Source organism: Podarcis cretensis (assembly GCF_951804945.1).
Source record: "Podarcis cretensis genome assembly, chromosome: 9".
NCBI classification, from domain to species: domain Eukaryota; kingdom Metazoa; phylum Chordata; class Lepidosauria; order Squamata; family Lacertidae; genus Podarcis; species Podarcis cretensis.
This window is the reverse complement of record NC_137178.1, coordinates 22,810,540-22,837,090: the sequence shown is the minus strand read 5'-3', so window position 1 is coordinate 22,837,090 and position 26,551 is coordinate 22,810,540. Positions and strand designations below refer to the sequence as shown.

At 44.3% G+C, this 26,551-nt stretch overlaps 2 protein-coding genes across 2 annotated transcripts in view; one reads left to right on the top strand and one right to left on the bottom strand.

Annotated features, from left to right (window-relative positions):
* The window catches only part of CENPE (centromere protein E), a 299,890-nt gene that overhangs the window by 89,989 nt on the left and 183,350 nt on the right, over window positions 1-26,551 (top strand). The gene's annotated exons all lie outside the window — the stretch shown is intronic.
* On the bottom strand, window positions 4,087-26,519 carry CISD2 (CDGSH iron sulfur domain 2). Its single transcript, XM_079990301.1, has 3 exons — window positions 26,191-26,519; window positions 8,382-8,596; window positions 4,087-7,653 (listed from the first exon to the last, which is right to left on the bottom strand). Exons 1-3 carry the CDS (start codon window positions 26,291-26,293, stop codon window positions 7,564-7,566), a joined length of 408 nt encoding a protein of 135 aa, XP_079846427.1. The 5' UTR covers window positions 26,294-26,519; the 3' UTR covers window positions 4,087-7,563.

The following is a 26,551-nucleotide window of genomic DNA, read 5'->3' as shown; positions in this document are numbered from 1 at the left end:
CAATGGCTTTTCCAGTAGCCAAAGGCAGTTATGTTCTGGCAATAGATATGCAGTCTTTGGGACCATCCAGGGAGAGTGATGTTACAAATATTGTAATGGTGCAGTGGACAGTTGTGGATTTTGCACATGGAACAAAGAAAGTTCATCAAAGTTTGTCCATGTATTAGATACTAATCTGGCTGGTCTGGCATTGCAAAGATTCATATTGTCCGCCATCGTTTCCCCATCTACATGTTATAATGTTAAAACAGCAACAACAACCCAGCGAAAGTAGTAGCTTCAGAGCAGCCTGCAGCAATACATCGGCCTCTTTGACCTAATGGGTTGAACTGGATCCAGGAAGAACTGTTGGAGTCTTTTTGGCTTCTTAAGAATATACTTGCAGAGGAGAGAAGAATCAGGAGGGCGGCAGGAAATGACTGCTATTGGATGAAGGATGTGTGATCTTGCTGGGATGAATAGAGATTATTATTTTTGCGGCTTTTACAGTTGCTGGGAATCACACATATATATGTGTTCTGTAAAACGAAAGGGTTGCTGAAATTTCAGAGGATACATGAGTTTTAGGACTCAAAAAACTAGATACTAGCAAAACTTGAGTCGAGAGCTGCACGTGAACCTTAGAATGCTGTCTCCAATTTAACAAGTGTGGGGAGTGTATTACTTTAAAGATTTTGCAGATCCATACATATGTCATTTAGGAAAACCTTTCTTTCCATTCTCAGTTTCTCCATACCCATGAATATTGCATGGGGGGGGGGGTTGTGTGTGTTTTTTAAGAGCAATGTTGGGCATGGGTTAGAAAGAAATTGGGGTTTTCCCCAACCCTTCAGACCCAGTGGCGATGAAGTCACTGCTTCATAAGATGCTGCAATTCCTTTGAAAACTATTGAGGGCATTGTACTACCTAAACAAAACTGCTCACAATTCCTCCAGTACACCCAGTTTGTTGTTTTTTTTTAAAAATGCTCACAGTTTGTTTGCTGACTGCTTTGTAAAAACAAAACACCAGAGGATCTTTAATGCAGATCAGGTGAGTGTGCAAAGCTGTATTATCTGCATTTTTATCGCTTGTGGCAAAAGCAGTGCTTTTAAAACTGTTGTATGGAGGAGTGCAGGATTGTCAAATAGCATAAGAGAGCCCCCTGCATCACATTGCTAATCATATTATTTTAAGGGGGAAGTTTTAAAATGGAACTTTCCCTTATCCCAAGCTTTGATTTCCACTACAAATACTCAAGGGTGATAATATTGGCATAGTGTACAGAGAGCTGCCATCTGTTGGGAAAGAGAAACAGAATGCTAAAAAATATGCACTTTATAGCTTTACTGCGATGTTTCACCAGAGGGAGCAAAAGGCTCAGACATGCATTGTTTTCCTCCATTTTGGTCTTGGAAGATTGAAGAGTCAGAGTCTGAGTCTTCCCTGCACACTCAGATCTGATTTCTACAATAAGTCTTTTAATGTTCCTTGGGTAGACAAAGGAGTTATTTTTTACAACAAAAACAAACGTCCAGTAGTCATTTTCTAAAACCAGAGCCGAAAGCCACCATCTGGCAACCTTTAACTCTGGCAAGGTGTGAAAAGTACTGTGGAATCAGATTGCTGCATCTGGCTGAGGTTCTGCTGTCAGTCGTACAGAAGGCACCATGTCTCTACAGCAAGCTGACCTCAAGTCCCTTACTTGAAGTGCCTTCCAGGTGCGAATTCCTGAAATAGCAAATTTGCACCCTTTGCTCAACAGCAGCAGCAGTTACAACTGGATTTGCTTTCTTTCTAGTGCATGACCACTTTGATACTGGGAAATGTAAAAAAAGAAAAGAAATAAATGTCAGTGACTTTATAGAGTAGTGTTCTTGTTTCTTTTAAAGTCAAGGGTCTATTGCTTAGGTAACCCTTTTTACTAATTACTTATACAGTGGTGCCCCACAAGACGAATGCCTCGCTAGACGGAAAACCCGCTAGATGAAAGGGTTTTCCGTTTTTCGAGGCGCTTCGCAAGACGAATTTCTCTATGGGCTTGCTTCGCAAGACGAAAACGTCTTGCGAGTCTTGCGATTTTTTTCACTTTCCCCCCCTTTTTCTAAGCCGCTAATAGCCGCTTTGCCGCTAATAGCCACTAAGCCGCTAATAGCGCTAATCCGCTAAGCCGCTAATAGGGTTGCTTTGCAAGACGAAAAAACTGCAAGATGAAGAGACTCGCGGAACGGATTCTTTTCGTCTTGCGAGGCACCACTGTATGCTTGCATCACGCGTGATCACTTCCAGATCTCTTTATGGAGCATTCACCCTTCGCAGCTTGCAGAAAGTTTATGGGGAGGTGTGCTATTTATAGAGCATTTTGATTTGTTTGTGGGGAGGCAGTATGACGTTGTATCGAACAATTGCACTTTCCAGGACATTTCCCCATCACCTTTTTTACTAAAAAAAAAAAAAAAATATCTAGGAGGGATATATTTGTGTAAGAATGCAAAACCCACTTTAATTGCAGAACTTGAGTTTGCCAGTATGCAATTGAAATCCCTCACCCAACACAAAATATTATGGAAGAGGCCTGTATATGTGTGTGCATGTGCATGTAGATCTATATTTTGAGGGTGCCAGTGTTAGAATTTAATCAAAGCTTGGAGTGTTAAACTGGGTGCCAGACACTGAACTCCTGGATTCAGTAAGTGTTAAACTAGAATCCAGGCTAGGGTCCTGATGGGGTAATTGCTTGGGGTGATGAGCCATTAACAAAGCAAGGAGAGGGGGCTCTGTGCCAGAGAAGACAAAGTTTGAAGTAGAGTTTTGGGGCTGTGATGTGACCTAGAGAGTTGAGGTTGCAGGCTGGGAAAGGAACACATACAGAGAGTGTGCCATGGCTGATTTCTGCTAGTATGCAAGGCTATGGGAGAAACAAGACCCCCTTGGGGTGTTAGTGCTATGAACCCCTCCATCATAGGCTCAGGATGTATATATGTGTAAATAAGCCATATATCATACAGACACCATGGTTTCCGCTGTGCCGCATTCCCAAAAGGAAACACGAGCCCCAGGTAAGTGTCTGGAACCTTGCACTGCTTGGAGATTGGGGTGGAGTGCAGATATATGGTTCTGCTCTGCAAGTAAAAGCAAATAACTAGATGTGTAGCAAGATAATACCCTGTGCAGCTGTTGCTTGGCAAAGGAAAGGGGGGGACACATTGGGGTGAGACCAGGAGCAACTCATGTATAGTGCAGCTTAACAGTAATCCTGGAATCGGCTAGATCTGTATAACTGCACACCTAATATTTGGCAGTAGCACCATTAGCCAGGCTAACTTTTGTCCTCAATGTTACATGCAAACTTTCACAAGAGAATGTTTGAGGAGAGGGAAGATACTGTGGGCCATGTTTGTTTTTCAAAGGCTCCCTGCTGTCAGCTACTGCACATGATCCTAAAACAAAAGATTTAAGTAGATCCAAAGGCCCAGAAACAAAAGCTGTAATTAATATCCTAAGCATATGCAAGGAACCATTTTCCAGACCTTGAAGCTGAGCAGTGCATGGTTCAGGGAAGAGCAATGTAAGGCACGGGGTGAAAAGACTGGGGGTTTTTCTTGCTCTTTCAAGCTTTCTGTCCAGAGGCTTCAGGACCATTGGCTTGGATCCTAACTTACTGTGTGAGTGGAACAGAATATATGTTCATGGCGTGGTGCAAGATATGGCATGGCCAGGGGGCTGAGTTGGGAGCTGGGGATGGAAGAATTCACAGAAATAATCCTTCCCCTTATACTTTACAAATTTGCCAAGCATAGGATATTCTTGTAGGTGTAATGGTGCAACCCTGTAACAGAAGTGCAGTTTTAAACTATTATAGGCAGATGTCTACAATAATGAATTAGGATATTTTGAAATGTTCAAGTTGGAATTGTCTAACCTGATCTTTGTTGCCTTTTAGCCTAGCATTCACTAGCACCTAGGAACATTCCCCCGCCCATTCTCCCCCTTTCTCTTTAAACATGTAACAAAATGTTATTGCTATGACTGCCTTCGTTCAGGCTATGTCCTAATTGTGAGCCATGGTGTATCAAGCTGGAGACATGCAAAATTCACAAAGGTGCGATGTAGAATGAATATTTTATTGGTAGTAACAGAATTACATATGTAACTTCCTCCATGGTGTATCTTTCCAAGTCTTTCTCTTGCGCACACACACACACACAATGTTGGCTGTGCACCATAACATCCTTTGAATTGTCTGTAGCAATTACCGTGAAATTAAAACCCAACCCAACAAAAGTTTAGACACAATTCCAAATCGGCAAGCTGCCTGAAATATATATCAAAAGGATCAGGCAAGGTATGTAGGTGAGATGCTAGGCACTTCACAAGAAATCTTAAACTGAAATCGGAGCCTGCACCTCAGGCTAGCAGCGTTTCATCCACAGGAAAGGAGAGGCCTGTTCTAGTTTTCTCCAGTTCAGATTTCAAAAACAACACAAGTTAGCACTGAGCTGCTTCATTCTGGTGGTAGTGAGGAAAATTATCTTCATGCTCCAAGTGTGGTGGGCATCAATTTTATCTTCCTGTTTGCTTATGGAAGATTCAGAGAATCACAGAATTGTAGAATTGGATAGGATCCTCAGCATCATCTAGTCCAACTCCCTACAATGAAGGAATCTTCTGCCCAACATGGGGTTCAAACCCATGACCCTGAGGTCGGGAGTCCGGTGCTCTACTAACTTAGCTATCTCAACTAGATCATGGTTCAAATCCCATGATTTATCACATCAAACAATAAATAACAGCAGATGAAAGTTAATCCAGAGCCCAATCTTAGGAAGATGCATGCAGAGATTCGCTTAAAAGGGGGGGGGGGGTCACGGTGCTTTTTGTTCCTATGTAGGAAGTCTGGCTTTCCTTGTTTTTGCAATTCTCTTGGCAGATATACAGTGGTACCTCAGGTTACAAACTCCACTAACCCACAAGTAGTACCTCGGGTTGAGAACTTTGCCCCAGGATGCGAATGGAAATCGCGCAGCGGCAGCGGGAGGCCCCAATAGCAAAAGCGCTCCTCAGGTTAAGAACGGTTCGGGTTTAGAACGGACTTCTAGAACGAATTAAGTTCGTAACCAGAGGTACCACTGTATTTAAAAGAAAATTGCTTATTGTCTGTCTTGCTCCTCACCACCACCCAAACACTTTGGGGAGGGGCAGTGGCAGTGGCAGTGTTGCTTACATGTTTACCCCATTCCATCTATTTGGCACCTTATTTTTTTGCTCGCTTTTTTGTTTTTCATGGAACACACTCAGTTTTAGCGCACAGTAGAACAGCTCCAAGAGAAGTGAGTTCGTGGCATCTTGTCAAGAGCCAGGGTGGCGTAGTGGTTAATGTGTTGGGATTAGGACCTGGGAGACTGGGGTTCAAATCACCACTGAGCCAGGAAGCTCTCAGTCTAAACTACTTCACAGGGTTGCTGTGAGGGTAAAATGAGGAATTTGTGTATGCCACCTTGAAATCCTTAAGAGAAAATGGGAACTACACATGTAATAATAAAATAATAGAAACCCAGCTAATTGGTACAGGGCAGAGCTAGCTTCTCTCCCCAGACATTCAGAGGCTGAGTTCAAGCTTAGCAAGAAGACTGCACCGTAGCAAATGTAGTTCTATGGAGCTCCACCAGTCAGATATGTATATTGGGATGCAGGCATGAATTGGCATCCTACTTCCAGATCAGGCACAGGGGTCCAGTCCAAGCATAAGAGGACAAGTAATCCCCTAGTGCTAGATCTGAAGGTGCTGCAAGCTGGTCTCTGAGCCTCTCCCCACACCCATGCATTGCCTGGCCCTGGCAGAGTTGTTTTCTGCTGAAAAAGGAAGAAAACAAACTGAAACCAGAAGTTGAGAAATGCAATAGCTTTTTCCTCGTCTGCATAATGTGAGCTGGATCTGGATCTGTGTTATCTGTAGTGGGAAGTGTGGTAGGCAGGGACTCCCCCCTTCCCCCAAATCCAACAAACATTAGCTGTAATTAAAGGCTCGTTTGCATAATCATCTGGCCAAAGTTTCTCCCCGCCGTGGAAAAAGTGTAGGTCTGTGTGCGCACCTTCCTCATGTATGCATGCATGTACATCACTAGAAAGAACTTTGGCCTCCATGACTGAAAGTAATATGGAAAAATCCATAAATTACTTACCTAAAACCAGGTTGGTCACAATGAAGAATATACCACTGTGGTGGTGGTGGTGGTGGTGGTGGTGGTTTAAAAAAACACCTAGCAATTTGTTTGTTTTCTTCCGAAAGGAAGCTGACAAACCATGCTACATATCCAAGAGCAGTTGTCTTGTAATAATTCAGAGTAATGAAGAAGAAAATACGGGAGGGCTTTTGGCACTAATGGGAGGACTAGGGCACCAGATATAAAAGGCACAGTCAGTTTCACAAACCAACCTATGTACTACGTGAGTAACAAGCAAAACAGAGGGGTTCAATAGAAATCTACTTTCTGTCCACAGTGAGAATATCTGGGAGCAAGTTGGTGGCAGAGGTCAATTTACTTTGCCATTTATTTTCTCATAGGCAATATGTTAGCCAAGGATGCTTCTATCAGAGCCTTATTGTCATAAACAGTTTGTAACTAACTAGGTCCAGAAAGCCACTACTAATTGCTAATACTGCTTTGGCATTGGGGCAGTAGATGTTTTCCACAGCATAAACAGAGCATAAAACCTAATATTGTTTGGAATTCAGATCATGACTGTCTATATTATATGGTTGTGCATGGAATTAGGAATTAAGTGCGTGTTGAGATGTACAGGGAGATCAGAACAACATGAGTCTCTTTGGGAAAATGATTCTTGAGTGTGGCATAGATGGGACTATTCAAACTTAAATAAGAGTATAAGGCACTCCTCTTGTTTCAGACAAATTGGGTTTTTTGTTTGTTGTGAGCAGAAGCCTTAGTCATTGTTGCTTATGTAGGAAAAAATGCCACCTTTCGTCCAGTATCAGCCATAAAATGGACTGTGACAGCAATTACATTGTTCTTAGATTTAATTATTTTCAACTGGGCTTATTAACCATTGCCATACTCCTCAAACCAGGTATGCCATAGGCAAGGCTGTCTTCACTTGCGGAAGGTAAAAAAAACGACGGTGAAACAAAACCGAAATGTCAACAGGATCAAGATAAACTTCCGTTCCCAGAATTCTTTTGTGGAAGTCACAACAGTTAAGCTAGTTTCAGACACATTTAAATCTGTAGTGTAGATGTGCTTATTTTAAGCAGAGAAAGGGTACATATATGGCTCTTTACGAATCACCTTAACATTTTATTACTGGTTAAATTGAAACTCTGGGAGCGATCATTTTGTTACGGGAGTAAAAACGCCATGTACAAAGGGACCATTCTTCATTAAGTTGGACATGGCTTTTGAGACCATACAAAAATATCATCACATGTCTATCACAGTCTATAAAACTAAGGTAACCTAAAGAGATATCAAAGCTCAAGTCTACAGTAACTATTAGACTGAAAGCACTACCACGTGGGTATCAAGTGGACTTCCCGTCAGTCGTGGCTTAGTTGGGGAGGCTTGCTAGACTTCTTTCTTCTTGAGTATTAATGGGCCCACATTATCTCCTGTCGACTCATTGTGCTTCTTGTGGGAGCCATCACAGACAGGGAACTGAAAAGAAGGCAGGAGAAAAGCAACTGAATATCTGCACTGATTGTAGGGTGGTAATTATGATTCAGAGAAGCTTTTTCCACAGGAGCCCGGGTCACTCATAACTAGAACAAAGTACATTCGGCATAGATAAAATGGGATGGCAACCCACAAGCTTAAGTACAGGGACAGAAAAAGATCCAGGCTGAGGGACAGTAGTCTAGGCCCAATACCCCAAAATGAAACAATGAATGCCTTAAAATGGTCTCTGTACTTGCTCCATCCTTGACACTGGTTATGAACAATCTAATTTGTTCTAAGTTGCTGCAGGCTACACCTCCCATCATCTCTGGCCAAACTGCCTGATGCTGATGGGAGGGCACAACGCGGCCTACTCCAGCCACTTGTAGCTCAAGCTCATACAAACCTGGAACTGCTGGATCCTTCTGCACTTTACAGAGATTTGGTTCCCGCAAAATCAGGGTGGGTTGGTTCAGGTTTAAAAGCTGCCAGTGTTTATCTCTTTGACATCTGATAGGAGGGCATTCCACAGGGTGGGCGCCACTACTGAGAAGGCCCTCTGCCTGGTTCCCTGTAACTTGGCTTCTCGCAGTGAGGGAACCGCCAGAAGGCCCTCGGCGCTGGACCTCAGCGTCTGGGCAGAACGATGGGGGTGGAGACACTGCTTCAGGTATACTGGAAATCACAGTAACCTTGAAGCCACATCTCAAAGCAATAAAATGACTCACCGTTTTTGAGCGCCAGCACCTGCAATACACTGCCTTTGTGAGACAAAGGTCCTCAATGTTGATTTCGTTCACTACTTTGGGGTTCTCCTTCTGGATCTTGAGATTGATCAAGCTATCCTTCTGCTGCTTCTTCTTGGGGAGGAATGGACGAATAGCAAGGTATCCGAGCAGAGCAAGGACACCCAGGAAAGGCAATAACCGCAGCCATTCTGAAACTAAGCACATACCACACACATTAATGTTATAGAAGGGTGCTCAGCAGCATCAAGTTCCAGCATCAACTGCTATCAACACAGTGCTTTATTATAGAGTGCTTACATTCTAAGAGCCTCTGCATTTTGACTTGACCCCATGGCAGCCACAACACGTAGTGTAAGACATTGCTGAATTCTGGTTGCTAGGGCAGAGCAGCAATTGCATCTCAAGAGCAATGGCAGTAGCATGAAAACTCTTTAAGAATGTAAGAAGATCCTGCTGCATCAGATAAACAGCCCATCTAGTCCAGCATCCTGTTCTCTCAGTGGTCAGCCAGATGCCTATGGAAAGCTATAACAGCAACTCTCCATGCCATGTGCTAGGACATTGGCATGCCATAAGGCCATGGTGATGGTAGATAATTATTTGGAGGCACCTCTGTGTGACATTAGTCAATGTGTTCTCACTCCCTTCATTTCAATGCTGGCAACATTCTACGCCGCCAGCAGTGACAGTATGTGACTGTCCTTGCCTGACTTCCCAAAACTGATGGTTGCTATGTTATACTTTCTGTCTTTATGTTTCTGAGTGCAATTCAAAGTGTTGGTGCTGACCTTTAAAGCCCTAAACAGCCTTGGTCCAGTATACCTGAAGGAGCGTCTCCACCCCCATCATTCAGCCTGGACACTGAGGTCCAGGTCTGAGGGCCTTCTGGCAGTTCCCTCACTGTGAGAAGTGAGATTACAGGGAACCAGGCAGAGGGCCTTCTCGGTAGTGGCACCCGCCCTGTGGAATGCCCTCCCATCAGATGTCAAGGAAATAAACAACTACATGACTTTTAGAAAACATCTGAAAGCAACCCTGTTTAGGGAAGTTGTTAATGTTTGATCGTGTTTTTAATATTCTATTGGGAGCTGCCCAGAGTGGCTGGGGAAACCCAGCCAGATGGGCAGAGTATTATTATTATTATTATTATTAATAATAATAATAATAATAATAGCAATCCCACCAAATCATATTAGACAGTATTGCCTGTCCTCACAATGAGGAATATCCATATCATCAACACAAGGAAGAGCAGATGAAATTATGAGGTAGTTAAAAAGTTTGCTTTGGATTAATTACCATGTCATGGCCAGCTTTCCTTGCCCTTTGCCTTCTGACTACTATACAGCCAAATTAGTGAAATAATTCAGAGGCACTTAAAAAAAATAAAGCTCACAGGAGCACACTCTTGTCCCCATGCACAAAAAGGGGATTAAATTGAGGCAGATATAAATGAGTTAGTGTACAATTAAAAACACAGGACACAATTCCCCAGCTTCACTGAAATAAATGGAAGAGGCTCAGCAGGATTTAGGCAAAAGATGCTGATAAAGTATTGGGGCTTACGCGTATTTTTACCCAGGCAGCAATAATATTAATACTGTACTTCTTTATAAGAAGCTGCCTTACACAAAGTCAGATCTTTGGTCAATCAGACTCAGTACTGTTGACAATGATTCCAAATTCTCCAGTGTTTCAGGACAGGAGCATATCCCAGGCATACCTGGAGGTGCTAGGAATTTAACCTGGGGCATTCTCCAATCCAAACATGTGCTCCGTCACTGGGCTATGGCCCACTGAGTGGATATATTTGCAAAAGGTTGTGTAATCCTGCCGAATTGAGCTCCCCAAGAATTTTCAGCTCTGCAAATTTTCTTGCACTATACATTTAAAGCGCTATCATGCTCCTTTAAACCAGACAGAGGGCCTTCTCTGTAGTGGCGCCCGCCCTGTGGAACGCCCTCCCTTCAGATGTGAAAGAAATAAGCAGCTATCTTATCTTTAAAAGACATCTGAAGGCAGCCCTGTTTAGGGAAGTTTTTAATATTTAATGCTGTATTGTTTTTAACACTTCATTGTGAGCCGCCCAGAGTAGCTGGGGAAACTCAGCCAGATGGGCGGGGTATAAATAATAAATTATTATAGTCATGGCTTCCCCCAGAAGAATTGTGGGAAATGCAGTTTGCTAAGGATGCTGGGAGCTCATAGGAGACCCCAGGCCCCTGCCAGCGCCACAATTTTCCAGAGTGGTTTAACAATAAATCCATTTTCACAGGGCACTCTGTGCTGCTTTAAATACATGGTGCAGATGGGAGCCTCTGTACTTGAGGGTATGAAAAATTCACTTCCTGGGTGGGTAGAACAGGATTCCTTACCTAACTAAATCTTTAATAAGAAAGGCAAGACACAAATGCAAAGCTCTTAGCACTACGCAGGGTAACCACAGGTAGTCCAAATGGCAAGTCAAGCTGACCTGAACAAGGACAGAGACAACCGGCGGTTCCCATGGAAGCGTATTCAAATACAGGCAAATCAAAGCTACACTGAGCCACCAAGCACTGCCTATGAGTGGGGGCGAACCCGCTTTGACCCACTCAGGCCTCCGCCTACCCAATACCCAATTTCTTTAGGCCATTTATACAGCATTTAATCTCAGTTGTCCCTATGTTGGTAGATCCCAAGCTTTTTAAGGCCACAGCCCCCACCCCACCTCTGGTTCCGTAAACCCATCCCCGCTTCCCCCTCCCCGATAAAAAGCATTGTTCAGAATAGCAGATTGCACGGCCCACCATGGAATACCAAAAAAGTCAGAATGCTAATAATTAATGGCAAAACCCAATCAAAACAATTTAGTTCAATTAATTCAACCAAACTGGTGAACTGGATCTGGCCCCTTGCCTTTTTAACACACACACACACACACACACACACACACAGAGAGAGAGAGAGAGAGAGAGAGAGAGAGAGAGAGAGAGAGATTATCCAGCTGCTCCCAGGGAGCGGAACAGCACAATTTGCAAACCCTACATTGATCTGATTGTTCACATGCCTAGGAGAGAAAGGAAGACTCCCCTGCCAGCTCAAGGGGTTCCAAACAGCTGCTTTCCTGACTAAGCAATGCTTCTGACAAACTGGAGAGAAGATGTAGAAAACAACTGTCAAGTGCACCAGGGCCTCTGAATGTTACGTTCTTTGAACAGGCTACCTGCACCAAGCATGCTTCCCAAGAGCTTATGAAGATGCTACACGGACCAGAAAACCACCAGTCTTTTCATACTGAACTTTGCACGCGGCAGCCGGCCCTAGCATTTGGCAGAATGAGGCAGCCGCCTCAGGTGGCAGATTAAGGTGAGAGGGCAGCAGGGGTGAAGTGCAAGAAAACTGAGTAATGTGTGCTACACAGCTTGCCCTGCAGTCCCTGAGCAACTCTGGTGTGGTGGAGAACGTTGTCGTGTCACCAGTGGTGAAGTACAGTGGTACCTCTGGATACGAACGGGATCCTTTCTGGAGCCCCGTTCACATCCTGAAGCGAATGCAACCTGCTTGCACAGGTCACAATTCGCCGCTTCTGCGTATGCGCGTGACGTCATTTTGAGCGTCTGCGTATGCACGAGCAGCGAAACCCAGAAGTAACGCATTGTGTTACTTCCGGGTCGCTGCAGAGCACAAGCCGAAAGCGCTCAACCTGAAGCAACTTGAACCCGAGGTATGACTGTAAAACGGTAACTGGAAATTTGTAGGCGGGGAGAGAGATTTGTCATTTGCTCCAGGCAGCAAAATGTCTTGGGCTGGCTCTGGTCCATGCTTTCCTAATTTTTCTTTCAGCCATGGGAAGGACTTGCAAAAGCACACAGCATCTCATATGTGGACAGAAATTAGAAGCACTTCTGATGTATTGAGTGTTGAGAATGCAAAATAGTAAGCAGCTAAAGAATGGTAATGCAGTTAATTCTGCATGGCTATTTATACTGTGAAACTTTATCTTTCACACCCATGTTTCCTGTTTATACACCTTTTTTGAAGTATAGCATTTGCACCGATATACCTATATAAAAGAAAACATGGGTGACAATTTTTACATGAGCAAATTCGCTCAGGTGGCAATCCTGGACACACATACCTGAAAAGGTGCAATTGAACTAAACGAGGCTTACTTCAGAGTAAGCATGCATAGGACTGCACTGTAGGGTGCATAAGCTCAAACTTAGTATGTATTTGCCTGGTACAAAGATACATATTGACCCATTTCATCTTATTTTACATTTCAACAAAATCCCCCTTTAAACTGCCAAAATGGGAGAGGAAAAAATAAAAGGATCTTGCTTTGTTTTATAGTGAAAGACAAAAACAGAAAGGGTAATGTGATATAGCAGAAAGGAAATGGTAGGGTTTGGTGTTGTATTTTTTTTAAAAAAAAATCCTGGATAGCTGAACAGCAGAGTCACACATGGAGACAAACAGATCACTTTTTTCAACTTCACTTTATAACATACAGCTTGCTCTTGAAATGCGGTGCGAGAGCATAAATCATCACGAAAGTTTTGCCTAATGACAGATTTATTCGCTTGCTACTCTTTTATTGGCCTCTGGATTGAAAGACTTGACTCAGTGCATTCTGCCTTGTAATATAACAAAAATAAATTTTAAAAAGTCCAGCTAAGTCCCCCTCCCCAAATAAAATGACGAGTGTGGGGGAATCTGATGACCTCCAGATGTTACGGAGATCCAGTCAGCATTTCCAAGGGCCAAAGAAGATTGCAGTTTTACTCCAGCAACATGGGGGGGGGGCGCGGAGAGACAGCTTTCTCTTCTCTGCTTTAAATGATTCCCTTTCCAATACTCCTGTATCAAGGAGAAAACAAAAACCCTGAGTTTCCTCACAGGAAGATGTAGCAATTTATGGTCAGCAACACTATGCCAGACATTTTGGGAGTCCATTGTGGACCCCACTTGTAATACATCCGTACCTTGAAAGTCGGACAGAATCCAAAACATTCCAAAATGTTCAAAAACCAAATCATAGCTTCTGATTGGATGCAGGAAGCCCCTGCAGCCAATCAGAAGCTGCGGAAGCCCCATCAGACGTCCTGGTTCCAAAAGAATGTTCACAAACCGGAACACTCACTTCTGGGTTTGCGGCATTCGGGAGCCAAAACGTCCGAGTTCCAGGGCATTCAGGATCCAAGGTACGCCTGTACATTCTAATAAATTAATAATAATAATAATAATAATAATAATAATAATAATAAATAATTTATTATTTATTACCCCGCCCATCTGGCTGGGTTTCCCCAGCCACTCTGGGTGGCTTCCAACAGAACACTAAAATACAATAACCTATTAAATATTAAAAGCTTCCCTAAACAGGGCTGCCTTCAGATGTCTTCTAAAAGTTTGGTAGTTATTTTTCTCTTTGACATCTGGTGGGAGGGTGTTCCACAGGACGGGTGCCACTACCTCTGCCTGGTTCCCTGTAACTTGGCTTCTCGTAGCGAGGGAACCACCAGAAGGCCCTCAGTGCTGGACCTCAGTGTCCGGGCAGAACGATGGAGGTAGAGACACTCCTTCAGGTATACTGAATGAGATAAGTGCTTTGTTCTAGGCCGAGCTGCACTTGCTGGAACAGGTTTGTAGTCTTGGGATGTTCTGGATTCAAACCTGTAACTGGTGTCCCTAGACCAGGGTTTCCCAAACTTGAGTCTCCAGCTGTTTTTGGACTACAGTTCCCATCATCCCTGACCACTGGTCCTGCTAGCCTGGGGAGTTCCTATGGCATCTCTCAGCCAGGTACTGAGCAGGGCAATACCTGCATCAAATCACATGCCCTGTTCGACCCTAAAAACTGCAGAATGGGGAATAACTTAGTTGCCCTGAACATATCATGACCTATGTAATTTTCTCCTCCTAGGTTAAATAGTCTAAGAGAGGTGCTACCGAAGATGTTATTCTTGTTTCAAACAGTTCCAGTAATCAAAGGGGCAGCGATTTTTAAAAATTGGCAACGAGAAATTTCAAGGTATATCTGGCAGGGTAAGAAGCCGAGGATAAAATTTAAGATATTGACGGACGCAAAAGGAAGAGGAGGTTTCGCCCTGCCAGACTTGAAATTGTATTACGAAGCATCTTGCCTTTGTTGGTTGAAGGAATGGATGAAATTAGAAGACACGGATGTGTTAGATCTTGAAGGTTTTGATAATAGATTCGGGTGGCATGCGTATTTGTGGTATGACAAGAGACGAATACATAAAGGTTTTGAAAATCACATTATAAGAAGGTATTTGACTGAAGTGTGGGAAAGATATAAAAACTTTTGGAACAAAAAACTCCATATTGGTTGTCGCCGTTGGAGGCGATAAGTGTGAAGAAAGTCAATATGACAGGGGGTTGGGGGACATATGAGAAGTTAATGTGTAAAAGTGTAGGAAAATGGAAAATGAGACCATTTGAAGAAGTTAAGGACTATGTGAATGACTGGCTGCATTATTTTCAAATTAATGAGATGTTTAGAAAAGATTTAAATCAGAGGGGTTTTGCTGACAAAGAATCAAAATTTCAGACATTGAATAATGATTATAAGAATTTAGCAAAAATGTATAAGATATTACTGGAATGGTGTATGAAGGATGAGGAGGTAAAATCAGTTATGATCGACTGGGCCAAAGATATAGGGCATAATATACAAATGGAGGATTGGGAAAGACTTTGGAAAGAAGGTTTAAGATTCACTGCATGCACAGTTATAAAAGAAAATGTTATGAAAATGATGTACCGATGGTATGTAACAGCTGTGAAGTTAGCAAAAATGTATAAGATAAGTAACAAATGTTGGAAATGTAAAGAAAAAGAAGGTACCTTTTTTCATATGTGGTGGGAATGTAAGAAGGTAAAATGCTTTTGGGAAATGATTTATAATGAATTGAAGAAAATGTTGAAAAATACATTTGTTAAGAAACCAGAAGCATTTTTACTAGGCATTACAGGTAATGAGATAAATAAAAATTAAAAGAAGTTATTTTTATATGCAGTGACAGCAGCAAGAATATTGATGGCCCAGAAATGGAAACAGGAGGAATTACCTACGATAGAAGAATGGAGAACTAAAATGATGGATTATGCAGAACTGGACAGAATGACAGGAAGGATCCGGAATCGACGAGATCAAAGGTTTACAGAAGATTGGGAAAAGTTTATCCAATATATGCAAAAACGTTTGTAAGCTTTAAGGAAGCTCTGTGAGCGGAATGGGTTAAAAGGGCAGAAATGTGTAAAAGGTAACAAAAGGAAGGAATGGCAGACAAATTGGGGGAAGTCAAAAAAGAGAAGTAAGATGTAATTAAGATGTATGGAATGTATAAATTTGTTTTTGTATTTGAAAACTAATAAAAATATAATATATATTTTTTAAAAATAGTCTAAGAGAGGCTAGATAAAGCAGGCGGCTGGACTGGGGAGACCCCCTTTGATCCTAGCCAGACTGCATTGTTAGCTCAGGCTCTGGGTTAACAAGGGCTTCAGATTTTTACCTTGGGCCACTGGAAACATTAACCACCCTGATTGCTTTGTGGTAATAAGCAGGCCCTTGGAACATAAGAGCAATTCTGAGTGAAAAAGGTAAAGAAATAGGTATCTCTGAAAACTGCTTTTTTAAAGAAAAGAGTGAAATAAAAAATTGGCATCTAGAGCACAGCTATTAACTGGGCAGATGAGGGCATTCCATTTCCATCCCTGCACAGCATCATATACCACCACCCGCCCCTCCAAAAAACAAAACAGGACAATTGGAAACTAGTTAAGTGATCAGAATTTCATGTCGACAACACCTGCACAGCGTGATAACGGAGGCAATCAGATAAAGACGGACTCCAATGAAAGATCAGAACTGAGCCACAAGACATTTAAGTGGGAAGACTGTCGAACAATGGTTAGCGTGGAAACTTCCAAGTTAAGAGCATATTAATAAAATGGAGAGAATACAGCAAACAAAGGGTACCATTATCTAGCAACTGTATAGTTGCAGACTAGTACTTTCTGGCTAGGTTCACAGAAGCAAATGAGCATTATGACAGACTTAGAAAGCAATCCAATATGCACGTCCAGGTTTTATGCAGATTCAAAAGCTACTGCCTGAACTCTGAGGCTGGTGCCGAGTACAGTGGTACCTCGGGATGCGAACAGGATCTGTTCCGGAGCCCCGTTCGCATCCTGAATGGAATGCAAGATGCGACGGCGCGTCTGCACATGCCACGTTTTGGTGCTTCTGCACACGCGTGTGACGTCATTTTGATGGTCTGTGCATGCGCGCGCAGTGAAACCCGGAAGTAACAAGCTCTGTTACTTCCAGGTCACCGCAGAGCACAACCCGAATTTGCCTAACCCGAAGCGTATTCATCCTGAGGTACGACTGTACTATCTTACAAAGCACTTCGTTGCAACAGTCTGATGGACCTGGTGATGTTGCTACAAAGTGATGTGCACTTTGCAACCTCCCAAAATAGGATGGCAGGGAATGATGAAACATTATCTTTCATCTTGCTACAGGTAGGTAGGTAGCTGTGTTGATCTGCTGTAGTCGAAACAAAATAAAATAAATAAAACAAGATAAAATAAAATAAAAATTCCTTCCAGTAGCACCTTAGAGACCAACTAGGTTAGTTATTGATATGAGCTTTCGTGTGCATGCCAAGAAAAAAATTAAGAGGATCTTACACATATACATCCCACACCCTTTTAATAGGCCTATGGAAACTGCAGTGATGGTACCCTACCAAAGGTACCTGACTATGTTTTTGGGGATCACCAGTGAACCCCCGTTTCATAATTTCGTTACCAAGTTTTGCTTGGCTGGCTAGCACTGGAGTCAGAGACCGAATATTGAATTAGCAGTGCAATCCTATATCTCTCTGTTTGGTGAAAAGTACCGTATTTTTTGCCCCATAGGGCGCACCGGCCCATAGGGCGCACCTAGTTTTTTTTGGGGGGGGGGATAAAGAAAAAAAAAAATCCCCCCCCCCAGGCGCGGGGCTGGGGAAGCCCAAGCTTCCCCCGACCCCAGCCCCCAGAACAGGCTGCTATCCGCAAGCCTAGGGAGCCCGGCGGGATGTCGCGCCAGACTCCCCAGGCTTGCGGATATCTGCCCGAAGCCAGGGGCACGCTACTCAGTGCGCCCCGGGCTTCGGGATACAGGCAGCTCTCCGGAAGTCTTGGGAGACCGGTGGGAACTCCCGCGGGCTCCCAAGGCTTGCGGATAGCTTCCTGAAGCCTGGAGAGCGAGAGGGGTCGGTGCGCACCGACCCCTCTCGCTCTCCAGGCTTCAGCGAAAGCCTGCATTCGCCCCATAGGACGCATTTTTGGAGGGGGAAAAGTGCGTCCTATAGGGCAAAAAATACGGTAAGTCCCATATAGGCTATAGGAAGTGCAATATAGGATTATAGCCTCAGCCAGGGTGGTCCAACATGCATCCTGAGGGCCACATATGGCCCTCAAGGCCTTTTTTTGGTGACCCTTGGCAACATTTGACACTCTGGCCCCTTCAGCCCTCACCCTGTCTTCCCAAAGCCAGGTAAGCGAGGTGCTGGGCTTTGGGAAAGAGGCGTGAGGGCTCTGACAGGGCCCTAGAGTCCTCTATCCTCTTTCCCAAAGCCTAGTTAGCACTTTTCCAGCTATGGGAAGAAAGTAGGTTTCTAGGACCTTGGCCAGAGCCTCCCACCTCCTTCCCAAACCCCATTAACTTGCTTATCTGGCTCTGGCCTGGCTCTCTCCCCCACGACAAGGCAGTGTGCAGCCCACAGGTTCCATGTAAAAGTACTCTTGCAGCTCACTTGGTATGAAAAGTTGGACCATGAACCTTTTGCCTGGCCTAGCAAGTCAATTAGCAACTTAAGGCAAATACAGACAAGAAAGTGGAAGGACTGTGGTTTTAGTGCTTTGTCTGCAAAGTGTCAGAACTTTGCACAACATCTTCACAGGGAGTCAGATCTAAGTTTTCCTGACTCCAGTCGCAGACACACTGCAGAGAACAGATAAACTCTCTAGCTGTAAGGCCACCAGTTTAATCAATTATACCGACCTTAAAAAGCACAGTCATCATGAGGCTGAAGTGTATGTTACAGCAGAATTACTGGGGATAACAACAGGAACTGAAAGAAGGAAGACATCTCAACTGGAATGCAATGCTGAATTACTGGCAAATTCTTTACTTAGTGCTGTTTCACCATTTTTGTATCAGCAGTATTTCGGGGAAATTATTATCTCTTGGGGATGTCCAAAAGTTCCTTCTGTTGAAACCAAGCACCAATTTCCAAGGGTTAAAAAAAGAAAAAAATGTACTATGGAACCAGATCATGGTTAAAACTGAGTTTCTCATGAAAAGTTTGTGCCGCATAATTTCTCTGATACTTTGCTGTGTAAGCCTCATGAGACATGATGTGAGCCACGGGGAAAGCACTCACCTGTGAAAGGGCTCCGTGTGCCTGCTGTCCAGTTTAAACATGCTTTTCCTATATGCAGGACTACACTCGTGCAACGTTAGTATGCCAATGGCGTATCTAATGAAATGCAGAAACGAAATGCTGCTTGAATATGACCAGCACACATAGTAGGCATATTTAAAAGGAGATGTAAGCCACACAGAACTCTTACATTTATCTGTAAGTGCATCCAGTTGGATCGCTGGCCACAAAAGCTTATGCCATGATAAACGTGTTGTTCTTTAAAGGTGCCACAAGACTCTTTGATGGATTCTGCTGCAAGTGACTCATGTGGGTACCGCCTTGGAAATTGCTTTTCCTGCAGCTCACATCATCTCTAAATCAAGCTATGGTCATGGTAGGGCAGTCCTGTATTTTCAAACTACTGTACTTCTGCTCCAGTCAATCTCCGTATCACCATGTTATCCTTAAGGCAGGGACATCTCTGGGCAAAGCATGGAGTTACTATTCACTGTCATGCTCTACTGAGATGAGGATTGAAGGACAGCTATCGAGCTATTGCTCTTGGAAAAGAGAGTGAAACTGGTATAATTTGGAGCCAAAGCACATAGTTACGCTGACCACAGGGGCACTGGCAATAATGAGTTCTGAGAAGTGTGATTAGAGGCACCTCAATATAGTTAACTGAGACTAGGCATTTTGATCATATTATGCCATTAGCTGCAATGGCTGCCAGTCTGCATGTGGGCCCAATCTAAAGTGCTCATCTTGACCTTTAAATCCCTTAAAGCAGGCATATCGAACAGGTAGATTGTGATCTACCCGTAGATCACTGGCCGTCTGTGGTAGATCACTGGCTCCCCCCGAAGAAGCTCAACAACTTTGGCTCCACTAAAAAAAGCTCAACCCCAAAAATGTGGCTTTCCTCCTCCCGAAAAGAAGCTCAACAGCTTTGACCTGAACCCCCCAAAAGGGGGTAGATCACTGCAGTTTTTAACTCTGTGAGTAGATCGCAATCTCTTGGGAGTCGGCCATCCCTGCCTTAAAGCTTTGCCTGAAAGAGCTGACCTGCCTGAAACTTATGAGATTCTGTCCCATGTGTTCCTGCAAACTGAAGTGAAGGGAGTGTCTACTAGGAAGAGGGTCTTCTCTGTGGGAGATTTGCAGTCAAACCTAACAATGCTAGTTAGTATGTGAAGGGGTTAAGGACCGCTGAGTTCTAAATTAGTAGAGTGGGCTCAGTGATGTCACATCCGCTCTTCTCCAAAGAGGAAGCAGTGCTTGTTTCCTGTTCCTTACTCTCTCACACACATGCTGCATGGGATGGAGGCAGACGTGCCTTAACTTAGCTCTCTGTGGCTGCTTTGTTGTTGTTATCTAAGAGCATTTACCTGCAGTTTATCGTTGCTACCATCCCTGTTCCCATAGCCAACAGGGTCACCTCACTATGCTGGCACCATAGCTGCAAGCACTCTAGCTGGGTTGGCTCTTCAGCAGGCCAGGCATCCCAGTCAGTGACAGGCCCTGTTGTTTGTAGCTGAGCTTCGGCAGATATCCAGGGAGGCCAACCAAGAACTGAATGGTGGTCAGAAACAGCCAGACTGGTGTACAGTGGTACCTCTAGTTACGAACTTAATTCGTTCTGGAGGTCCGTTCTTAACCTGAAACTGTTCTTAACTAGAGGCGTGCTTTCACTAATAGGGCCTCCCGCTGCCACTGTGCTGCTGGCACACAATTTCTGTTCTCATCCTGTGGCAAAGTTCTCAACTTGAGGTAACTCTTCCAGGTTAGCGGAGTTTGTAACCTGAGGTGTTTGTAACTCGAGGTACCACTGTAGTGGCTAGTGTGCTGGACTAGGACCTGGGAGACCAGGGTTCAAATCCTCATTTGGTCATGAAGCTCACTGGGTGACCTTTGGCCAGTCACAACCTCTCAAGCTAACCTACCTCAAACGGCTGTAATGAGGATAAAATGGAGAGGAGAAGGAAAACCATGTATACCACACCATGAAAGTTGGGGTAGAAACGTAGTAGTAGCAATAACAATACAGTGGACGCTCAGGTTGCGAACATGATCCATGCAGGATGCGCATTCACAACCTGCAGTGGCGCATCTGCACACGTGCGGGTTGCGATTCAGCACTTCTGCGCATGCGCGACCGCCGAAACCCAAAAGTAACCCATTCTGGTACTTCCGGGTTTCGGCGGGTGCATAAGCCGAAAAAACGCAACCTGGAGTGGCTGTAACCCAAGGTATGACTGCAATTAGTAGCAGTTGTAGTAGATAGAGAGTAACAAATGGTGCAATTCAGGAAAAATGATGGCTCTGACGATGCTCCACTGAATTTGCGAATTCATACAATACCAGACAGCTTACAACAAAATATTGAAAACGGAAGATATAATAATGGTTTTAAAATGACAAAAGTAAAAAAAGGGCAGTCAAAATGTCCACACACAAGTACATGGTGTTTTATGAAGAGGCAATGTAAAAGTCCCTCAAGCGTTCCAAACTGACGAATGATATTACAGGAGTGACTCTGTAGCTCAAGTCAGGATGGGCATGCAAAACAACATTCCCTGTTTACTCAAGGCCTTCCGCCCACCCTGCAGCCTTCGAGTTGTGCCCAGCCCGATGAACTGGTTTTAACCCCATTAGCCATGTACAGCCTTTACAGCTGCTCTATTCATGCAACCTGAAGCCTATTTATTTTCCAGAACCTTTAGATTTATTAGCTAGTTCAACCTGCAAATTGTTCATAGCCGGAGGGGAGATGTAAAAACATTGGAGATAACAGGGAAACTGCTGTACGTCGACTTAGAAAAATTCCTCTGACTTACAAAGGCTCCAACTTTGTGGGGAGGTTTTAGTGAGCAAAATAAGAGGATTAAAAAATATATATCACACAATTTTAGGTGGCCAAATTCACATTTCCGTGGTTGCATCTGTAAAATAGGCTTGGGGAGCCAGATGTAGGGATTAGCTTCTCTGGTGACAAGGAGCAGATGTAGCAACAGAGAGAGGATAAGGCATTTGCTCTCCTCTCCAAAGGGAGAAATACAGTAACAACTTTCACTGTGGTGATTGTCTGAAATTGTTGCAAGCTCTAAGCACCTGCCGGATCAGGCCAATGGCCCATCTAGTCCAGCATCCTGTTCTCACAGTGGCCAAACAGATGTCTGTGGGAAGGCTGCAGGAAGGGCCTGAGCGCAACAGCACTCTCCCCACTTCTGATTCCCAGAAACTGGCGTTCAGAGGCATACAACAAAACACCACCACCACAAACTGGCTTATAAGTATAAAACCAAATTTACTAGAATAATAGCTAGAATAGAGATAGACTTGTAACCATTCAAACAACAAACATACTAAGGTGCCATGCGCAAGACAAAGCCTGGAGATACTGTAAACATGGAGTGGATAAATGCACCGTTCAACAAGTAGCGTAAGTCCAATCACAGAAGGGCAACCCTGTGCCACCATAACGGCAAGAGTAGTACACTGGAGAATATGAAAAAGTTTTCCAAAGCTGTTTTTCAAAGATTGAACTGGATGAGATGTTCTTCAGTGGGTCTTGAGTTGGAAACACAAAGCCATATGCATGGATCAGTCACAGGAAGGCAAATCAGAGCCACTGCCCTGGTGAGAATAACGCAACAAGCGGGCAAAAGGAGACCTGTTCTCCGGATATATTACAGGTTTCGCTACATGCTTCATCAGTCCGAAAAGCCAGTCATACAAAACAGTTTGCTCAGGATAAAGAAAGTATGCTACCCTTGCCATTGTGGCAGCACGGGGTTGCCGTTCTGTGATTGGACTTACGCTACTTGTGGAACAGTTCATTTATCCTGTCTGTATAACATTTACTGTGCATGTAACTTCTTAAGATACAGTTGTACACTCCATGTTTACAGTATCTCCAGGCTTTGTCTTGCACATGGCACCTTAGGATGTTTGTTGTTTGAATGGTTACAAGTCTATCTCTATTCTAGTTTATTATTCTAGTAAATTTGGTTTTATACTTATAAGCCAGTTTGTGGTAGTGTTATTTTGTTGCATTATTATTATATTCACCACATTTGATACTTGGTGTATATACTATACTGTTCAGAGGCATACTCCATCTCCTCTTCTCAAAGCACAGGCCTCTGAAGGTGAGAAACAAGAGAGAAAGCGCTGTCACATGACACTGAAAGCTTGCCCTATACTGAACCATGTGCAGAGGAGGGTGACTAAGATGATTAAGGGTCTGGAAACCCAGACTTAGGAGGAACCGTTGAGGAAGCTGGGCATGTTTAGCCTGGAGAAGAGGAGACGGGGAGGAGATATAATAGCCATCTCCAAACATCTGAAGGAAGGGCTGTCACGCGGAAGACTTGTTTCTGCTGCTCCAATGGATTCCAACTAAAACAAAGGCAATTCCGACTAAACATGAGGAATAACTTTCTGACGGCAAGAGCTCTTTAACAGTGGAACAGACTACCGCGGTAGGTGGTGAACTCTCTCTCGTTGGAGGTATTTAAACAGAGTTGGGATGGCCATCTGTCAGACACTGTTTAGCTGTGAATCTTGCATTGCAGGGCGATAGACTAGATGACGCTCATGGGGCCATTCCAACTCCACAATTCTAAACAAACCATTGATCTCTTGGTTCCGCAACTGGATATTCCAGCTCCACAATCTGGCTGGTAGCAGTGCTCCAAAACTGATGAGGCCTTTCCCAAGTCTGCTTTCTGAAATCCTTCACTACAGAACTCACACACAAAGCTTACACTCTACTATTAAGTTATCTCTACCACTAAGTGATGACCCTTACAGGCGGGCCGATTAAAACTATAATTTTATCCTCTTCCAGAGGAGCAGTCATGTTAAGCTTTAGTAGCGAGAACGACCAAGAGTCCTGTGGCACACCAGCAAATTTATTGTGGCATAGGTTTTCACGGACTATTGTGTTATTTATTTATCTAGACAATTTATAAACCACTTGTTCAAAAAAAAATTATCCAAGCAATGTACAAGTTCAGTGATAAAACATGAGTAAAATACACAAACCATGTTAAAAACAAGTATAATTTTTAAACATCCTTTTAAAAACACACCAAATATAAACTTAGTAAAATGATTGAAACAAATGTAACTAAATCATGTGTCTGGATTAGGCTTGCCAAAACAGAAGTTTTCAGTATGTGTTCATAACAGTATAGTGAAGGTGCCTGCCTTCTAATATCACTAAACAGGGAGTTCCAGAGTACAGGTGCTGCCACACTAATACTCCTTGCATACTATAGGCCACTTCATCCAATAAAGCTTATGCCACAATGAACTTGTCAAGCATTAAGGTGTTGGCTCTGCTGTTACAAGCCAGCTCCATGAGGTCTCCTCTGCCCTCAACTGTCATCTGGGGCGCAGCCATTAGAGTTCCTCAGTAGGAGAGATAGGAAGCAGGGCTCATTTCATCAGCTTTGCTGGAGCCCCAGCTCCATCAAGCACCTATTGCCCCTGGACATTAAGAGGACAACTGTTTAGAAATTGGTCCCTGAGTTTTTCTATTTTCCACTTCCCTCCCTGTCCCTTTTCCCTTGTGTGTTGTTGTTTTCAGATTGTAAGTCTGCAGGTAGGGATTGTCTTGTTTTGGCTGAAGAACAGGGTACTAATACTCCAAATAATAATCACGTGAAGCAACTGTACTGCATATTAATTTAGAAATATTCCTACATGCATACATAACTGCTTTCATGTTTTCAGCTCCTCAGATTTGTTGCGTTAAGACACACATGTTGGAAAAAGTTTTTTAAAAAACACCCACTGATTTTTTTACCACCATGACTAGGAACACAAAAGGATAATGAGTTTCAAGGGGTTACTGTTTTGAATTAAACAATATTGTATGTACACAATAAGGGCATTTTCATACAGAATATAATGTGACACGTATGTGCTGCACAGTCCTAAACAGGACTTAAGTGAGCCTAGGCCCACTGAAATAATTTGGCCTTGGTGTGCCTAACTTTGCACAGGATTGCAGCCTTACTTCAGAGCAAGTTCCATTGGACAGAACCTTTTATGTAAACAGACCTGTGTGTGTGTGTGTGTGTGTGTGTACACGCGTGCGTGCGCATACATACCCTGTATCACTATATTAAGTAAACTAACATGAATTAGAGACAGGTCTCCTCTTCTGGGGAGTTTTCTATTCCTCATGACCATCATTCAAACATGCATGCAAACAGCAGAAAGTAAAAGAACCCACCCCTTAAGTCAAAAAGCCTCTGAAGTCCTAAAGGAGAGCAAAAGGGGGGACAGGGACTATAGGACCAGCCCAAGACATTTTGGTGCCTGAGGAGAAGGCAAGATGGCCGTGCCATTTGATGCACAAAAGCCCACCAGAATCGAAATGGAATCTTCAACATCAACATCAGAGAGCAGCCAGCAAATTCCTCTATCCTGCAACACCTCACCACCACAACCACCAATTCCCTCAAAAGCACTTGCTGTCTGAGGCTCAGGGCCAGACCATTTTGGCACCTGAGGCGAACCCCAAAATGGTGCAAGGGAAGGAAGAGCTACACCAGGAGCAAGGGGGGGGGAGGAAGATTAACATCGGAATCTGCTGCCCTTTTGGATCCTGTCATGTGAGGTGGTTGCCTTTCCTGGCCTCAAAACTACAGAATCGTAGAGTTTTGGAAGGGAGGAAGGGACCCTGAGGGTCATCTAGTCCAACCCCCTGCAATGCAAGAATCTCAACATGGCATGGGTGGGCAAGCCTAGCTCTTGTCTCACGAAAGGGCCAGTCCTGGAAAGCACTATTTGAAACAAGGGAACTGAAGAGCCTATAGGGGACTAGGGCGTATTTGAAGCAGGGCAATCAGAGGGGACGGATGAATGGGGGAAACGCGCACGTGCAGTTAACAGCACAGTCCTACCGAACTTAACACGGAAGTAAGCTCCATTATGCTCAGTGGGGCTTACTCCCAGGTAAGCCTGCAAGGGACTGCGCTTTAAAAGAAAGGCTTATTCTGAAGCACTGAGATCTGCAGTTGGGAGAAAGTTGAAACAAAAACACACGCGCGCGCGGGGAGTGGGGGGTATATAACGAGTTTTGCAGCGCGATCCAGAACGCGTCTACTCAGAAGTAAGTCCCGGGGCGTTTGGCGGGGCTCAGTTCCAAGCCTTTCGCTTTCCACCTTCCAGGGGAAAGTGTTCAAGTCAACTCGAGTGTTTCGTTCCTACGCCTCCACCGCCCGCTTCCCAGGAAGATGAGCAAAAGACTCGCACGGAAGTTCGACGAGCAGAAGGCGCAGATCCCGACCCTCCGGTTCTCCCCACCGCCGCCCCCCACCCAAGAACCCTGCCCCCCGAACCTGTCAGCCTGAGGAAGCCGCCGACGCTCTCGGGCAGCGGGAGGCGCTTCAGGTAGGCGGGCAGCTGCACTTTAATGATGCGAGCCAAGCTGTCCAACACCATGGCGCTGCAGGGCTGGGGCGGCGCGCGGTGCGCCGTCGAGGGCGAAGGAGAGGCGGGCTGCGCTGGGACCGCTGCTGGGCTACCTGCCGCTCCCGCGGTTAACTTTGCATGCCCGCCTCGACTTTGCCCTCCTGCTGCTCCTCCTCCTCCGGCTGCTGCCGTCGCAAGTGGCCCCCTTCCCGCCGACGGAGCATGCGCGCACGCGGCCGTGCCGGCGACCAACCCAGCGCGGACCGGAAAAAGAGGGAGCGGGGAGGA

Coding starts and splice junctions, on each gene's coding strand:
- CISD2 (XM_079990301.1), bottom strand. CDS start 26,293: ATGGTGTTGGACAGCTTGGCTCGCATCATTAAAGTGCAGCTGCCCGCC. Junction 8,597..26,190: donor CGGCTTCCTCAGGCTGACAG/GTTCGGGGGGCA, acceptor GTATGTGCTTAG/TTTCAGAATGGCTGCGGTTA. Junction 7,654..8,381: donor GGTGCTGGCGCTCAAAAACG/GTGAGTCATTTT, acceptor CCTTCTTTTCAG/TTCCCTGTCTGTGATGGCTC.